The 18,695-nt window shown below is 38.0% G+C and overlaps 1 protein-coding gene across 2 annotated transcripts in view; it reads left to right on the top strand.

Annotated features, from left to right (window-relative positions):
* LOC106867813 (mRNA export factor GLE1) overlaps positions 1-18,695 on the top strand; it is a 92,097-nt gene that overhangs the window by 10,927 nt on the left and 62,475 nt on the right. Inside the window, exons 2-5 of one of the 2 annotated variants that reach the window (XM_089364931.1) lie at positions 2,392-2,495; positions 2,995-3,160; positions 12,686-12,834; positions 17,131-17,191. In XM_089364931.1, the coding sequence (XP_089221057.1) occupies positions 2,392-2,495; positions 2,995-3,160; positions 12,686-12,834; positions 17,131-17,191 (480 nt within the window). The remainder of the gene's footprint in view (positions 1-2,391; positions 2,496-2,994; positions 3,161-12,685; positions 12,835-17,130; positions 17,192-18,695) is intronic. The other variant, XM_089364932.1, reaches the window with a different exon arrangement.

Below are 18,695 nucleotides of genomic sequence, written 5' to 3'. Positions count from 1 at the left end.
TATGCTCAAATCAAGCGGTCCTGGTTCATTTTGGACATTACTCTGACTATGGCAGCTTTCAAAGAATCTGTGATGTTATTGACATGTTCATTGACCTCTCTCAACAATGCTGCACATGTAATAGTCCAATGAATTGAGATCTAGGGAATTAGGAGGCCAAATGTTAGAGGTTATGTGATCTTGAAAATTTTCAGCCATCCATTCCTGTGTTACTAGAGCCACGTGTGATAGTGCAGAGTCTTACTGAAACATGTATGGCCTGCCATTGCATACACTGTCTATCCAGGGCTTAACAATTGTTTCCAGGACCTTAATGTAGGCAGCAGAGTTAACTCTAAGGCCTTGTGGAAAGAAGTAAGGAAGCATTACATATCCTTCATTGCTGACAACACCTAAAACCATGACAGCTGCAGAAAATTTTGTATGCATAACACTTGGAACTTCAGAAAGGTCTGCACATAAATTAACCTTTCCTCATCATATAAGACTTACATCTGATGTGAGGTATTTATGTTTTTTGATTTATTATTAGTGCTGCTTAATATGTTTTGCTAAAATTGCTGTTTCTTTTCAGATATCATCAGAAAAAGGTAATTAAAATTCATTAAAATGACATATCAATTGGACTTTCAAAGAGGTCAAATAGTTGGTGCTTGTATGGCAGGCACTGGCGTAATGAAAACAGCCAAAATGTTTGGTGTATCAAGAAGTACTGTCTCGAAAGTAATGACAGCCTTTGAGAAAGAGTGAAAAACCTCCTTGTCAAAACAAAACTCCAGAAGAAAACCAAAACTTTCAGATAGCAACTGTCGGACTCTTACGCAAATTGTTAGAAAGGATAACAAAAGTATAGCTCACAAAATTACTGCAGAGCTTAATGACCACCTTGAGAACCTAGTTTTCACAAAAAAACTGTTCGCCGGGAGCTGCACAAAGCTGGATTTAATGGGAGGGCTGCAATCAGAAAACCACTACTTTCAAAAACAAATGTTGTGAAGTAAAAACCTACAGAATTAGTCCCTAGAGCAGTGGAAGAATGTTATTTTCTCGGATGAGTCACTCTTCACCATATTTCTGACCACCAGCAGAGTATACGTGTGGAGACAGCCAAAAGAAGCATTTGACCCTGACTGCCTTCTTCCAACTATTAAGCATAGAGGAGGATTTATGATGACATGGAGGGGGGGAGGCTATATCTTGGAAATCTACTGGCCCATTGGTTTCCCTTCATGGCAGAATTAATAGTGAAGACTATTTAAGCATTTTATCTGATCAAATTCATCCTATGGTTGCGAAACTGTTTCCAAAGGGAAATACAATCTTTCAGGATGATGATGCACCAATTCACACAGCTAAAGTTGTTACTGAATGGAACAAGGAACATTCTAGTGAAGTTGAACATTTTATCTGGCCACCACTCCCCAGATCTCAATATTATTGAACATTTATGATGCATTTTAGAAAAACAAGTAAGGAGTCAATATCCTCCACCATCATCCCTACAAGAACTGGAGACTATTTTAGCTGAAGAATGGACAAAAATTCCTTTGGAAGCAATTCAAACTTTGTACGAGTCCATACCTCGTAGAATTCAAGCTGTAATTACTGCCAAAGGCAGTAATTACAGCTTGAATTCCCCATATTAAAATAAATTTGTTTGAAATTTTAAGGTATTTCCATTATTTTGTATATCAGCTGCACTGATTCTGCCCTTAAGAAAGGAACAAATAATACAATGTAGCTGTAAGTCATAAAACCCAGGCAACGCCAGGATGCATTGCTAGTGTGTGTCTGTATATATATATATATATATATATATATATATATATATATATATATATATATATATATATATATATATATATATATATATAATATATATATATATATATATATATATATATATATATATATATAATATATATATATATATATATATATATATATATATATATATGTATGTATGTATATATATACATACATATATATATTAAAAAGCTCATTGGCTAATCACAACACCAGCATGTGTTGTGGCAGTTTTTCTATATATTGCTGGCAGGGAGATGAGTCACGGCTATATCTAGCAGTCGAGTGTCTATCATTGATAAGACCAAGGAAGGTTGAAATAGCATGATCTGGTTGTCTCAACACTGGAGGTAGCGGGAATTTATCTCCTCAATAGCCTTATAAGCAAGCGTACATTTTGCACCAAAAGATCACTATGAGAGTTTCTCTCGTGATATCTACTGCAGTATAGTCTATTCTAATAGAACATCCACATTTAAGTGGGCATAAACATTACCTCTCAGTCTTATTACTGCCTCTGTCGCTAATATACATGTATATTATTGTTATTCAAATTTTATGAGTTAAAATATTTTTCTCTTATAGGTTGATGTACAGAACTGCACAGTTCCTTCACTTGGTGTTAAAAAACAAAATTCACCACCACCATCATCATTTAAGCAAGAAGAATATGAAGAGCAAACACAAAGGTAAGAATTCTTTTTCATATGTTAATATGTGGGGCTTTAATTTTGATGATCTTCAATCACATTGAAATGAAACTCTCTCTAGTAAGATTTTTTTTTTTAATAAAACTTCCTTTTTAACTTAGAAAATATCAATTATTAAATTGTTTATTACAATTAAGTAAAGATACTGTAAAATATTGTATGCACAAGCATGACTGTATGGTAAGACGTTTGCTTCTCAACCACATGGTTCCATGTTCAATCCCACTGCATGGCACCTTGCTTCTCAACCACATGGTTCCACCTTCAATCCCACTGCATAACACAATGCATGGCTGATATTTTTCATGAAAGCAAACCAAAACCTTCAAGCTTAATTTATATGTGAGCCCTATCCTGTGACTGAGTTTCAATTTCATTTCTTTTAAATTGATAATCTTCTTCAAAGAACCAACACAATTACCTTTTCGTAAATAAATCTGTGGTTTTTATGTCAACAAGAAATTGTCTACAATTTCAGTAACAAGTCCTTTAGTCACATCCTTCCCGTGAACGAGGAGAGGGAGAAAAATGTCAGAAACAAAACCAATGTTAAAGAAAAACAGTCCTCTCCCAGGACCCCAGAGTATTTACGGACAAAGCTCGTCATAGAAGAGTATAAAGACATCTGTGAAAACCAAAGTAAGGTTAGTCACACTCTTAAGTTTTTTTTTTTTTTTTACCAAAGGACTATAGTAGAAAATGCTGCTGTTGATATTGCCTCTGCTGCTGCTGTTGTTGCAGCTTTGGTTGTTCCTTTTTGCCCATCTTAAAGTGTTTCCTTATATTGTCTAATTAAATGTATCCTTCTCAAAGTCTTCTTTCTCTCTATAGCAAGTTAATTCTTTTTTTTTTGGCCTTTTTTAATCAAAAGATATGGTAACAGATGTTGGTAGGTGGAAAGAAAGATGAAAACTCGGAATGTTGGGAAAACATCAACTTCAACAGAGGTGGAGAACGGCTTTGTAATAAAAAATGTCTACCTCTGTGGGTGTGGGTGGGTGCGGTAGTAGTAGCAGTTCTGTTTCAGTTGTGAGATTAATACTCCAATGTGGGTCTCACCTGAACTCTGTAAACTAACAATAGTTGTTGGAGGTGAAAGGCCAGACTTTGTGATGCAATCCTAGCTATGTTTAGGATGTGATCCTAATTGATAATGTGACTAGTGTGTGATGTCTACCTGAGTGTCTTTCATAATTAAGGTGAGGGTATAGTGTAATGATGTTTCATTGATACAACTGGCATTTGTGTCTATTGTTGAAAGAAACAAGACTGGCACATCCTCATTGGGAGGATGCTTTTACTGGTCTCTGTCCACAGAGTCACTGTGAGTTTGGCCTGTGGTGTCTATGATGTAAGTGGACCATGCGTAATTGGAGAATGTTAGGAAAAAATGAAGGTTAACAACATCTACATAATGGTTGGGTGTTGTTGATGCATAGAGTGGGAAGTAAATCATTGATGTAGAGAAGGAAGAGACTTGGGAAAGGAAACCAAAACTTAAGACATACCAGAAGTGATTAGAATCAGAAGACTATCTACCACAGTAAAAAAATGGTGTCCTAAAAGCATATAGCCCTTTCTGCCCCATCAGGCATTCGTCACATCTCATTCTCATAACACCAGCTCAACCATCACCACCACCACTCATCTAACTATGGCACTGCTCAGCAGCTGTAATCACTTCAGAGTGCACTTCCTTTGCACTGCAAGCTACCTTCTCTCCCCAACCCCATTCTCGAAACTTCTATCCCTTGTTCTCATTATGCATACTTCCTTTCCCACTGCTCTGTCTTATCACCTCACATATCTGCTATCATTCTCAGCACCTCCTCATATCTACCATCATACCACATTCACTAAACATCCCCTTATTTATCCTCACATCTTCCCTTTCATCATCATCACACCTTGCACATCACCCCTCCACCCTTGCATTATGATTTCTCCTTCTTCCTGAGCCACTACTATCTCTCTCACCTTATCACCTTCTCCACACTCATATTTCCCATCAACCATACTTCCATCCTTGCGTATCATTCAATACATTCAATTCACCTCTAACAATCTGTTACACTCTCTTCACATTTGAATGAGACTACCCATCCCTGCCTTATCCTATCCCCTGATAATATCCTTTCTTATACTCACCAGCCTTCTGTGTTTGCTTTGGCACACTGTTACTACTATCTTTCTCCTTTATAATCACCTTCTCAATTACTACTTATAATGTAAGTAAGCCATATATTTCTTCTATGTAACAAGACACCTGTTCTTGATTGCTATAAATGCTTTAGCTTTTCAGAACCTGGCATAAGACCGCATCCCACTTCCTAGTACTATCCTCCCCACACACGCACTTAGTCATGGGGACTTTTCTGTTCCTTGTTCTTTTCTATCTTTGCAACTTACTTACTTGGTGACATCACTAGTGCTGGTGGCATGAAAAAAAGCATCCAGTACATACTGTAAGGTGGTATGCGTTAGGAAGGGCATCCAGCCATAGAAAACATGCCAGTATTGATACTGGAGCTTGGTACAGCTGTGTGGCTTGCTGGACCCTGTCAAACTGTCCAACCCTTGCCCACATGAAAAATGATTTTCAATAGGCACAAGCATGGCTTTCCCAACCAGAAATTGGGGCTGGTAAGTTGTAGAAATTCTCTGACAAGCACTTTTAACTCTTTCTGGAGGTATGGCAAGGAGCTGAATCTTGCTGCTTCACATATGGCCTTCCAGCAGCAACTCTCTCCTGCAAAGGTTTAACCACAGTCTCCTGCAGTTTCACAGAGCTATGTGAATTGAGCCTGTTGTTGGAGGAATTCTAGTGTGCAAACACAGTCAGAATGCCTGTGGTGTCTGTTCCTGCTGGCCATGACTTCATCGTGTCTGTTATAGTTGTCCATACCGTGCTTTACAGTTTTCACAGAGCAATGAGCAGCAGTCATGATGTCAGCATTTTGACACCCAGTGTGAATCATCACAATACAGGTAACTCTTTTCCAATATTCAGATGGCTTCCAGTCCTCCATGTCAGCTAACTTTATCTCAGCTACAGCTTAAATCTTTATGCTCTCCAATAATATTGACTGTACACCAATACATCAAGTTCCAAAAAATAAGACATAAAAAAATCATCAAATTTAGTCCAAATACCTTTTCCACTCTCTCTCTTCCTACCCTTATGATACCTTCTAATCTTTCTCTCTTTTTCTTTCTCTGTGTTTTCAATGCATTCCTTCACTACTCCTCCACTTCTGCCTCATCTCTCACCATCCTCTTCCCACAACTCCTCCACCCCCAACACCCTCTCATCTCTACATCTTTGGCTTACCCTAATGACCCTGCCTCTATATCTCTTTATTTTTTTGTTGTTGTTGTCAGTGATTCTCTCCAGATCCTCATTATGCCAGTCTTATCTCATGTCCTTTCTCTGTCACCACTTCTGTCCATGCTCACTCATATAACGTGTGACAGTCCTGTCCCTTCTAAACAACCCATCTTATCACCCTGATTACTCTGTCCTTCCCTTTCTCACTAACCCCTGATACAAATCCCTGCCTTTCTCCTGTTCCATCGAACCACCCTCCCTCAATTGTGTCTGCTCTGATACTCTGTTCACTCCCACCCTCTCTCAACTTTCAGTCAATTCCTCTTTTCATAGTGTACCCTCTCTCATCACCTCACATACAATCATTTCACACACTCTCTCTCTCTGCTGTTCCCCGTCAGTTATAGGGACCCTTTTTGGCCCTTAGTCTTACCATTTACAAAGCAACCTCAGTGGTGCTAGTGTTGTGAAAAAGCACCCAGTTCACTCTGCAGAATGGTTGGCTGTAGGAAGGGCATCCAGCTATAGAAAATCAAGCCAACACAGACATTAGAGCATAGTCCTCCAGCTCATCAGATCCTGATGAGTTCACCTGTCCAACTTATGCCAGTTTGGAAAATGGATGTTAAATGATGATGATGATGATATATACAGGATGCAGCAAACAACTTTTCATTCATCAACTTTGATAAATATTTTGAGGACCCGTCAAACCAAGTGAAATCATAGTTGTGACTGTTCTTGATGCCATGTAACTGGCACCTGTGCCAGTGGCATATAAAAAGCATCTTTCGAGCATTGAGCCTCACAGAGGCAACGTGGCCAATGCAGGTGTTGTGGAACTAGCAACTGTGTTGGTGGCACGTAGAAAACACCTTTCAAGCACTGGGCCTCACAGAGGCAATGACAAATGACAAGACCCCTTGGCAATATGCTATGCTTGAGAAGGAAAGTCCATCAAGCTGAGCGAAATTATAGTTGTGGTAGATATTGGTGACATGCAACTGGCACATAAAAATAGCTATTACACTCTCAGAGTATAATAGGTGTTTTTATTACACTCTCAGAGTGTAATAGGTGTGTAATAGGCATTAGGAAGGACATCCAGCTGTAGAAACCATGCCAAATCAGACTGCAATCTGGTGCAGCCCCTCAGCTTACCAGCCCTAGTCAAACTGTCCAACCCATGCCAGCATGGACAATGGATGTTGAATGATGATGATGATGATGATTTCAACAACAAACACATGATGTGCACTAGTCCTAACCATGATGGTAACAGGAAAAAAAACCTGTAAAACATTAGCTACATGATGAGGCCATTACTCTCTGCCTAACTTCACTTGTACCTCACCAATGGCAATATAAAGCACGGGAGGTCTTTTTCAGTCGCAGAGAGAGAGAGAGAGTGATGTGTGCATGAATATTTACATTGCATAAGCACTCTTCAAACATTGGACGATATGCTGTGCTGAAGGACCTGTCAAGCTAAGTGAAATTGTAGTCATGGCCAATGCAAGTGCCATCTGACTGACACCCGTGCTGGTGGCACATAAAAAGCAGCATTCGAACTTTGGACCTCACGAAGGCAATGACAGGTGACCGAGACCTTTGCCAATATACTGTGCTTGTGTAGACCTGTCAAGCCAAGTGAGTTTGTAGTCATGGCCAATGCCAGTGTCATGACAGTGGCACATAAAAAGCACCCATTATACTCTTGGAGTGGTTGGTATTAGGAAGGGCATCCAGTCACAGAATCCTTGCCAAATCGGATTGGAACCTGGTGCAGCCCACTTGCTTACCAGTTTGCAGTCAAACAGTCCAACCTATGCCAGCATGGAAAGCGGACATTAAACAATGATGATGATGATGGTGTCATTGCATTTACATTCATTGTTAACAATAAGTTCTGTATCTTTACACGTTCAAAGTCCAGTGAAATAAAAACAAAAAAACAAAACAAAAAAATTTCTGTACTTGAAAAATAGATAAGAGCTGAGAATAAGGCATCCAGCCAAAAAATACTATGTCAATGAATGTTTGTTTAACTCTTTAGCATTTATACTAGCCACATTTGATGCAAATATTCTCCTTGTTTTATGCTCAAACCAGCCAAATTTGGCTTCTCACACCTACCCTACAATATATCATTTTTAAAAATAAACAATTACATCATCAAAATCTCAAAGCTACAAGATAATGCAGCATTAATTCAAAACAGTGTAAATGAATAAGTCTTACATCTGACAGAAAAATTTGAATGCTAAACAGTTAACTTGGTAGTTCTCAACCCTGACCACATGGCCCCCACAGGTCCATATAAGATTTTGTTGCTGAAGTTCATGTGCAATAAATTGGTTTTACTTGTACAATATACAAAATATTTTAACAATTTTTTTTAAAAGAAATTTCTATTAATAGTTAATTATAAAAATATAAAAGGGTTTTTTCAAGCATCAAATGGCTTTGATGGTCCACCCTAATAAAATAGGTGTCAAAGGGGTCCATAAGTGAAAAAAAAAAGAAAAAAAAAGGTGGGGTTGAGAACCACTGGTTTAACTCATGCTTGCATCAAAAAATGAATATAAAACAAACAACTCTTAATAAACATTCTAAAAAGATTTCTTGCATATACAGAACCTCTAAAACATACAAACAATTTCAACCAATTAATTGCCCCTAATTTCATTTACCTACTTATTTAACCCTCTTGCGACACCGTAGCCAATTGATTGGCCCAAATGATACAAGCTGAAAGGACTTTGAGGCAGATTCATTGGCCCAATGGAACAAATGTTTTAAAGTGTAATAACCAGTCAGGGATCGTCTTTCAGTCCATGTTATTTAAAACTATAATATATATATATATATATATATATATATATATATATACATATATATATATAGTTTTACATATTTATGAAATAGTTTTAGGTACTTTATCCATTGTTTTCGACATGCACCCATCAATTTCAGTCTCAACAGAAAAAAACTTTGGTCTTTCTGGCTACACATACCAAAACAGTGTAATAAGATTCCAACTATAGATCCACTTTCTTAATTATTACCTAGTCATTATGTCATCTAAATTCTTAGTTTTCAATTTACTGTTTAAAATCTATCCTTTTATTTGCTTATTATTTGACATGTCTTTCTTTCCCCCCCCCCTTAACAATGACATTAATGTAATACATTGTTTAACATCCTTAGACTGATCTATTAAATCTTAGATTATTTATTATTAAATGCATATTCTAAACAGCATGGGATGATTTAAATATTGTTACAGGGGCACAAGCACACACACACATATACATAATGGGCTTCTTTCAATTTACATCTACCAAATCTACTCACAAGGTTTTGGTCATGCAATGTGAAATATTCATGCACACACGTCACACACTCTCTCTCTCTCTCTCTCTCTCTCTGAAAAGGACCTGTGTTGTTTTGTTTTTTTGGGGTTTTTTTTTTTATTATCTCAATTCACAAATCATCATCATCATCATCATGTCCACTTTTCCATGTTTGCATGTGTCAGATGAAGTTTATCAAGACAGATTTTTCTATGGCCTGATGCCCTACATTCTGCAAATACTTCTGTTAATTTGTGAACTTTTAAGCTGACGGCATAGATTGGATTGTTAATTTACTCCACAACAAAAGTAAATTGAAAAAGATTCAAGATATTACTACCTAATTAAACATTACACTGAATTAAACTAGTTACAGTGCTAGATAGATGCACTGACAGGCATTCCTTATTTCACCTGCATTCCAGAGAATTCACCTTAGCACATGTCTTTGGAATTGTAAAACTAAGCAAACAACCCCCACCCCACCCCCATTCTTTCTCTATCCCATAAAAGGTTAATTATCACATCAACACAAGATCATTAATCAATTAGATAACATTATTGGAAAAAAGTACATATTGGGGAGCTGTATGACCATCCAAAGACTTCCAAGAGATCATCATCTTGGCTGTCGCTACTACCACTATCATCATCATCATCATCACCACCACCATCACCATCATGACCATCATCATAATTTTTTTTTTGATGCCCATTTTCCTTGTTTGCATGGGTCAAACAGAATTCATTGAAACAGATTTCCTATGCATGCATAAGTATAGGAAAGTTTGTTTACTAATATTTGTGTAACAGAAACAAAAAGAAAAAAAGGTAAATAAATAATATAGATGCAGATATGGCTGTGTGGTAAGAAGCTTGCTTCCTAATGCATGGCACCTTGGGCAGGTGGGCCTCCCAAAGCCTTGTGAGTGGATTTAGTAGATGGAAACTGAAAGAAGTCCATTGTGTGTGTGTGTCTGTGTGTGATTAGGCCCCCATAACTTAGCAGCTTGGCATAAGGGACTGATAGAAGTATCATGGCTTACAAAAAATTAATAAGTACAGGAGTTGATTTGTTCGACTAAAATTCTTCAAAGTGATACCCCAGCTTGACTACAATCTAAAGACTGGAACAGATAAAAGATAAAAGATGATAGATAATATATATAAGGAGAGCATGCAGCCAAAGGAAATCTACCCTGATGAGTTTTGTCTGATCCGTACATGCATGGAAAATTGGGTGTTAAATCAATGATGATGATATTGATGATAGTGGTAGGTGATGGTGGGGATAATGAAACTACTCATATTAGCAGCTAACATTAAAAGCCTGATTGTGATGGTGGTGATGATGATGATGATGAAGAAGGAGAAGAAGAAGAAGAAGAAGCAGCAGCAGCTAAAAATAAAACTACTGATACTACCACAAGCTATCATTAAAAGCCTATTCTTCTTGTGCAACAGAACTGGTTGGTGAGCATAATTCTTACCCACAGAACCATTCCTGTACCTCCAAATACAGTAATCAAATGATATTTTCAGTGATTTACTTAACTGAAAAACTAAAAATCTATACACAATGACATCCTTTTTTTTTTTTTTCCCCTTGGTATTATATATGTGAAAAGAAAATTTTTTATTTAGTATTTTAAATCAAAGAAACAAAGCAAAAAAAAAAAAATAAAGCATTTATTTTAAGTTTTCCTGGGAAAAATTTCATCATCATCATACAACTTCTTTCCATTCTGGCATGGGTTACACAGTTCGGCATCATCTATCACATTGGATGACCGCATTGGTCTCCAGTGTCTCAGGTTTGGCATGATTTCTACAGTTGTATGCCCTCCTTAATGTCAGCCACTTCACAGAATTGTAGCAGGTGTATTTTATCATGGCACTAACTCTAGCAGTCACATTATACCTTGCAAAACTAAATAACCTGCCACACTGATAGAAGAAATGAGCGAGTGAGAAGGCTGATGATTTTAGGTGATGTGATGAAAGGGTGAATGAAGTATGATGTATGGAATAAGGTCCATGCAAAACTTTCCTCTGTGACAAAACCCACCTCTGGACTATGTGAATACATGGAAGACCATTGAAGAATTTCTGAATGGTGTAGGGCACAGCATCAAGCTGTTAGTGGAATGAACTTTAAATGAACTTCAACACTTAATGAGGCTTTCAATAGTGTTTGTCTTAATTTTTCAAAGATATGGTATGATGTTCTTTCTATTATGCTCATTTTTGTGATTGGGACTTTTATGTAATTAATGTCGTATTTTACATTCCAGAGAAGTGTTCATAAACTACAAATAATAGAATTAAAATTATGATTCAAATTTTTTTCTTTTTTGGGGGGGGGGGTCCTAGTGGGGTTTTGTGCTCCAGGCTTTTTTCCTTGTTTTCTTTTTCTAGTTTTTTTTTTTTCTCTTACACTTAAGGGGAATAGATTTATTGTTTCAAGGCCAAAGGTTGTGGGGAAGAGCACCCCCTCCCCCCGTGTAGTTGTTGCTTGGGGGTGGGGGTGCTTTACTGTGGTTCCAGCATGAGTAAGGCTGACTTATCATTGGTAAGACTAAAGAACTGTCACAACTGAAAGAAGCATTTGAGGAAGGTAGAGTGGGGTTCGAGTATGATGAAAAGGGTTGATTTTGTGTTAAGGGTGTTGGAGGTGGGGAGAGTAACAGTAGTTATTGTATTGATAAGGGAGTATTGAAGGAGTGTCAGGGGTTTGCTAGAGAGAGAGAGAGAGAGAGAGAGAAAGACAGTGGTGCAAGATAGAATAGAAGGGTTGTGGAGTGGGCTGTGTAAGAGAATCCAGCACTATCCCATCTTAAAGGTGGTAAATATGGGTGAAAAGTGAGGGGAATGGTCAGTGAGATAGAGAAAAAGATGAGAGCAATGAGAATCCAAACTGGGTGCAGAGAGAGAGAGACTAGGTTAAGAAGAGTGGTTGTTTTGTGGGTGGAGTAGTGTAGAGGGTTCAGATAGCAGGGATGTAGTGAGGAGAGAATGGTAAGAGAGAGGCAATGGAATAGGGATCAGTGAGTGATTACAAGGAGAGCAGCAATGTGTGTGTGTGTGTGTGTGTTGGGGTGTACAAGCGGAAGACTTTTTTATTGTTTTGTACCCTAGATAAAGAAATTGTGTAAATTGAATAAAGTTAATTTCCAGATATACATTAATTTCTTGCATTTTTATATATAGGTTAAAGTGACCCATTTTATTTTTGCAAAATTTTCTCTTTGCTTTTTTTCTTTTTGAGTTTCAAAAATGAGTCTAATACTCTAACCTTGAAGCCATACACTAAAATAATAATAATAATAATAATAATAAAGTATTAGTGTATGCTATCTGTGTGGTGCCCAACCATAAGTCTTTTAGTTCTTTCCATTCAGACGTAACACCTAACAGTATAAGAAAACGAGTTACATTTTGTTTATTCTCTGAAATAATAACTTTTATTTTAATTTTGATGTCAGGTACTGAAAAAGAAGAAGACTTCAGAATTTCACATGAATGATAAATATATAAATCTGGTAGTGAATGAAAATCTTGAGAATCTCAGGAAGAAAGAAGAAGATTCTAAAGTTAGTCAATGGGAAAAGTTATATGATCTATTCAAACAAAGGTACAGTCATTTTATTTTATAACAGATTTTATTTATTTATCTTTTACCTGTTTCAGTCTTTAGACTGTGGCCATGCTGGGGCACTGTCTTGGTGAATTTTTAGTTGAATGAATCAACCCCAGTACTTATTACTCTAAGTCTAGTACTTATTCTGTTGGTTTCTTTTTGCTGAACTGCTAAATTACATGTATGTAATCACTCCAGCACCAGTTGTCAAGCGGTAGCTAGCGACACACACACACAGAGAATATATAAGATGGGCTTCTTTCATTTTCCATCAACCAAATTCACTCACAAGGCTTTGGTTGGCCCAAGGCTATAGTAGAAGACACTTGCCCAAAGTGCCATGCAGTGAGACTGAACCCAGAACCATGGAAGACTGCAAAAGAACAACATCACTTGCATGATGTTGAAGCTCATTTGCACCCATCAATCACATGATTGCAAGACAAGATTACCAACACATTCATGTACATATAGGCATAGGAGTGGCTGTGTTGTAAGTAGCTTGCTTACGAACCACATGGTTCCGGGTTCAGTCCCACTGCATAGCACCTTGGGCAAGTGTCTTCTACTAAAGCCTCAGGCCGACCAAAGCCATGTGAGTGGATTTGGTAGACGGAAACTGAAAGAAGCCCATAGTATATATGTATATATATATATATATGTATCTGTGTGTATATGTTTGTGTGTCTGTGTTTGCCCCCCCCCCCCCCAACATCACTTGACAACCGATGCTGGTGTGTTTATGTCCCCGTAATTTAGCGGTTCGGCAAAAGAGACCGTTAGAATAAGTACTGGGCTTCCAAAGAATAAGTCCTGGGGTCGATTTGCTCAACTAAAGGTGGTGCTCCAGCATGGCCACAGTCAAATGACTGAAACAAGTAAACGAGTATACTTGTGTGTGTGTGTGTGTGTACATACACACACAAAGTCTGATCAGTAAGTATCTGGACTGTTGACATAGTAACAAAGCTAAAGCATGCAGAGTAAAGCTGTTCGGCAAAGATTGACCTTGAACTCTGCTGGGCATGTACTCTAAGTTTTAGCATTCTAGCTCACGTCTGATGTTTACAACAGCAATTAGAAGGAAGTTGTGTAGCGTGTGATCGTCGCATTGACCACGACAAAGAAAGTTGTCTTGACGATACCAGCTCAGAGGTCTGTGCAAAATTGCAGAAAGTGTATGGAGAGGAGTGTATGAGTGGCTCAGATGTTTCCAAGTCAGCAGAACATTCTGGGAGACACAACCAGCAGAAATGAGAAAAAACATTGCAGATGTGCATGCATCTGTACGGGAAATCGTCGAATCACTATCCATGGGGGGTGTGCAGGTTAGTTGTTTCAGTTCAGTCCATTATCACTGAAGATTTGGGTTTGAGTTTCAGTTGCGCAAGATCCCCTTGATTGTGTCTAGAATGATGAACATTTTTTGAAAACTTTGTCTAGGCCTCTGAGCAGGTATTGCCAAGCTTTTGGCAAAATTTGATGCAGATTCTCTGCTCAACTTTCTCTGTCCTGGTCAATGTGACAATCACATGCTACACGTCTTCCTTCCAATCACTGTTGTAAACAGTGGAAATTAGCTAGAATGTTAAAACTTGAGTTCAAGCTCAATTTGTGTCAGGTGGCTTCTCCTTGCATGCTTTAGCTTTGTTACTATGGCAACAGTCCAGGTACTTATTGATCAGACCACGTATATATATATATATATATATAAATAACGTCAACCACTAACGTGGACAATTAATGCGCTAGAAATAGATCACATCTTGTGTCTATTAAAACCTAAATTGTTCTCAACATGAAATATAGCAGCATACCAAAACGGGAGCGGGCAAGACATTTAAAATCACCTAAAAAAGCATTCTTAAACAGGGACCGGTTTCGGATTTAACAAATTCTTACCATTTGTCTATTCCTCTTCAGCCTGATTTGTAAGGTAACTGCAATCTAGGTGATTTTAAATGTCTTGCCCGCTCACGTTTTGGTATGCTGCTATATTTCATGTTGAGAACAATTTAGGTCTTAATAGACACAAGATGTGATCTATTTCTAGCGCATTAATTGTCCACGTTAGTGGTCGACATTATTTTTTTAAATGTACCTTAATCCCCTGAGATTGCAGATAATATTTCTGAATCTCTTTGATTCTTTAGATGTGCTGGCCTCCTGATAATTAATCGATATTAATTAATATATGAATAATTACCAGATTTTATAATAATATTTTATATATATATATAAAATCCTAATAAGTAGGAAGGTAGATAAAACACAAACCCCTTCAGGTAGATGGCCCTGCTCAGTATGTAGAAAAGGAGTAGGTAGTAACTCTATAAGATGTACCCGGTGCAAGCTATGGACACATAAGAGGTGCAGCAACATCAAAGGCAGGTTAACTAGCAAGTTAGTTTTTGTTTGTGGCAGATGTTCAGGTGCAATAAAGACTGTAAACAAACAGGAAACAACTTCTATCTCATTCCAGGGTGAAAAACTAGAGGTAGTCGATAGCTTCCGCTATCTGGGCGACCAAGTTAGTAGTGGGGGTGGGTGCGCTGAAAGTGTAGCTGCTAGAATAAGAATAGCCTGGGCAAAGTTTAGAGAGCTCTTACCCCTGCTGGCGACAAAGGGACTCTCACTCAGAGTAAAAGGCAGACTGTATGACGCATGCGTACGAACAGCCATGCTACATGGCAGTGAAACATGGGTTGTAACTGCTGAGGACATACGTAAGCTCGCAAGGAATGAAGCCAGTATGCTCCGTTGGATGTGTAATGTCAATGTGAATACCCGTCAGAGTGTAAGTATCTTGAGAGAAAAGCTGAACATTAGAAGCATCAGTTGTGGTGTGCAAGAGAGACGATTGCGCTGGTATGGACATGTGGTGAGAATGGATGAGGATAGCTGCGTGAAAAAGTGCCACACCCTAACAGTTGAGGGAACCCGTGGAAGAGGTAGGCCCAGGAAGACCTGGGCTGAGGTGGTGAGGCAAGACCTTCGTACATTGGGCCTCACCGAGACCTTTGGAAATGTGCTGTGCGTGAGAAGACCCGGCAAGCCAAGTAAGATCGTTGCCAGTGCCCCTGGACTGGCTTGTGCGGGTGGCACATAAAAGACACCATTTCGAGCGTGGCCGTTTTTGTGCGGGTGACACGTAAAAGCACCCACTACACTCTCTGAGTGGTTGGCGTTAGGAAGGGCATCCAGCTGTAGAAACTCTGCCAAATTAGACTGGAGCCTGGTGTTGCCATCCGGTTTCACCAGTCCTCAGTCAAATCGTCCAACCCATGCTAGCATGGAAAGCGGACGTTAAACGATGATGATGATGATGATGATGATATATATATATATATATAATTTATATATATGTAATTCATACACACTTTTATGAAGCAGGTTTGTTTCTTTTTCTGTCTACCAGATCCATTCATAAGGCTTTTGTAGGTTTGGAGCCTTATAAGGACACTCATCCAAGAAAAAATATCATCATCATCATCATGGATGAGCTGACAAAACTGTTAACATGCCAGATGAAATGCTTAGCAGCACCTCATCTGTCTTCGTGTTCTGAGTTCAAATTCTGTTGGGGGTCAATAAAATAAATGCCATTTGGGTACTGGAGGCAATATAATTCACTTACCCCTTCGTCTGAAATTGCTGGCCTTGTGCCAAAATCTAAAACCATCATCATCATCATCATCATCATCATCATCATCATCATCATCATCATCTATTAAAGTTCTTGACAAACCATGTTTGTAATTTCATTTTAATTCTCATTGGAATAGGTCTTTTTGTTTCCAGTTATAATGATGAAAATTACAATTTACCATTTATCTTCTATAAATTTAAAGTTTCCCTGCTTATTTAACATATTAATATTGTTTATTTTATTGACTTTGTTATTCAATCATAACTAATCAACTTTATTTGGCTGAAACTGTTTTTCTTTTTATTATACACATGGCCTAGTTAGGCTGTTGCACTCACAATCACTAAACTGTGGGTTCAACTCCCTGACTGGGCAGTGTGTTGTGTTCTTTAGCAAAACACTTCATTTCTTGTTGCTCAAGGCCCCCCCCCCCTTTTCGTTCAGCATGGAATGTTGGCCTGCTCACCTGGCCAGCAGAATGGCATCATTTGAAGGATAAAACAATACAAAAATGCATTGTGACCAGCGTTGTGAAACAACATCTGATAGCCTGGTTGGTCACATGATTATATGATTATGCAATAATAATCTTTGACTGCCAAAATTAATGTTAACTTTAAATTAAATTTTTTTTTTTCTAGTGATGAAGAAATTTTCAAGAATCAAAAGCAGAGATCAGAACAACATATACGTCACTATGAGGTAGGCATTCTTTAAGTGGAATTTCTCTATTCTAATTTCCAAATTGCAAAGATTTTTCTCCTCTAAACAGTAATGTGGTGAAGTGGCAAAGTTGTTCAGGGATTGAACAGAGCAATTTATGTTATTCATTCAACCTCTCTGCATTCCAAATTTAAGTCATACTATGGACAGCTTTACCATTTATCCTTTGATTTAACCCTTTAGTATTTAAACCAGTCATATCTAGCCAAAATAGTCTACCTGCTTTATATTTGAACTGGCCAGATCTGACCTCTTTACCCACCATACAATGTCATTCTAAAAATAATCTATGACATTATTGAAATTTCTAAGCTAGTAGATAATTTTATGATTAATTCAAAACAATGTGAATAAATAGGTATTACATTAGACAAAGTAATCTGATTACTAAAGGGTCTAAAAAAAAAAAAAAAGGAGCAATCCAAAGCAGTTGGTTGGGCAAACTGCAAGAATATCTAGCTAGATGCATTACAATATTGGTTCTGGCTCTTACAGCAGAATTGTTAGCACACCAGACAAAATGCTTCGTCTAACTTTACATTCTAAGTTGAAATTCTGCTGAGGTAAACTTTGCCTTTTATCCTTTCATGGTCAATAAAATAAGTACCAGTTGCATACTGGGATCAATGTAATTGACTAAGACCCTACCCCAAACCTGCTGGCTTGGTGCCAAATTTGAAATCATTATGTTCTTCTTGGGTGGTAGACAATTTGTTACCTAGTATTATATTACCTCTGGTTTGAGGATATTTTTTCCCCTTTGCAGCCACTGCTTTCTCTCCTGATTTAAAAAGATCAAAACAAAAAAATTACATGTCTGTGTATGTAGATATCTCTATCATTATCATCATTGTAATTTAACTTCCTTGTTCCTTTCTGGCATGGGTTGGTTGGTTGGTTTGACAGGACGCTGTGGGTTGCATTATGCTCTAGTGTCTGCTTTGGTATGGTTTCTATGGCCGGATGTCCTTTCTAATGCCAACCATTTTACAGTGTACTGGGTGTTTTTTAATTTGATACCAGTACTAATGATGTTGCCATGCAGCTTGCAAGTCTCCAAAGCCTAAGGACAGAATGAATCAGTAGTTTCTCCAAAGAGATAAATAAGTGGTGATATGGTGTTCTCATGGAACCTTAAATTACTTTGGTAAATAGGAGAGCTGTGAGTGTGTGTAGGGTGGAATTTGCAACAGTGTATGGGTAAGAGATAGAGGAAGTAGAAGTGGGGTAGGCATCATCTGTAAAGGTTTGGTCAGGATGAAAGGTGGATGTAAAAGGCACTGAAACTACCCTGGAGAGTTGTCAGTGTTAGGAAGGGCATCCGGCTGTAAAAACCTTGCCAAAACAAACACAGCCACATAGGGTAGTTTTTTTTACCTGGCCAGCTCCTACAAACCGTTCTTCCCATGCATGCATGGAAGATGGCAGTTAAACAATGATGATGGTGATATATCATCATTATCATTTAACATCCGTGTTCCAT

This window comes from Octopus bimaculoides, chromosome Z, assembly GCF_046866305.1.
Source record: "Octopus bimaculoides isolate indiv1 chromosome Z, ASM4686630v1, whole genome shotgun sequence".
Classification (NCBI taxonomy): domain Eukaryota; kingdom Metazoa; phylum Mollusca; class Cephalopoda; order Octopoda; family Octopodidae; genus Octopus; species Octopus bimaculoides.
Note: the sequence above shows the minus strand (reverse complement) of the source record. Positions and strands in the feature narration are given on the sequence as shown.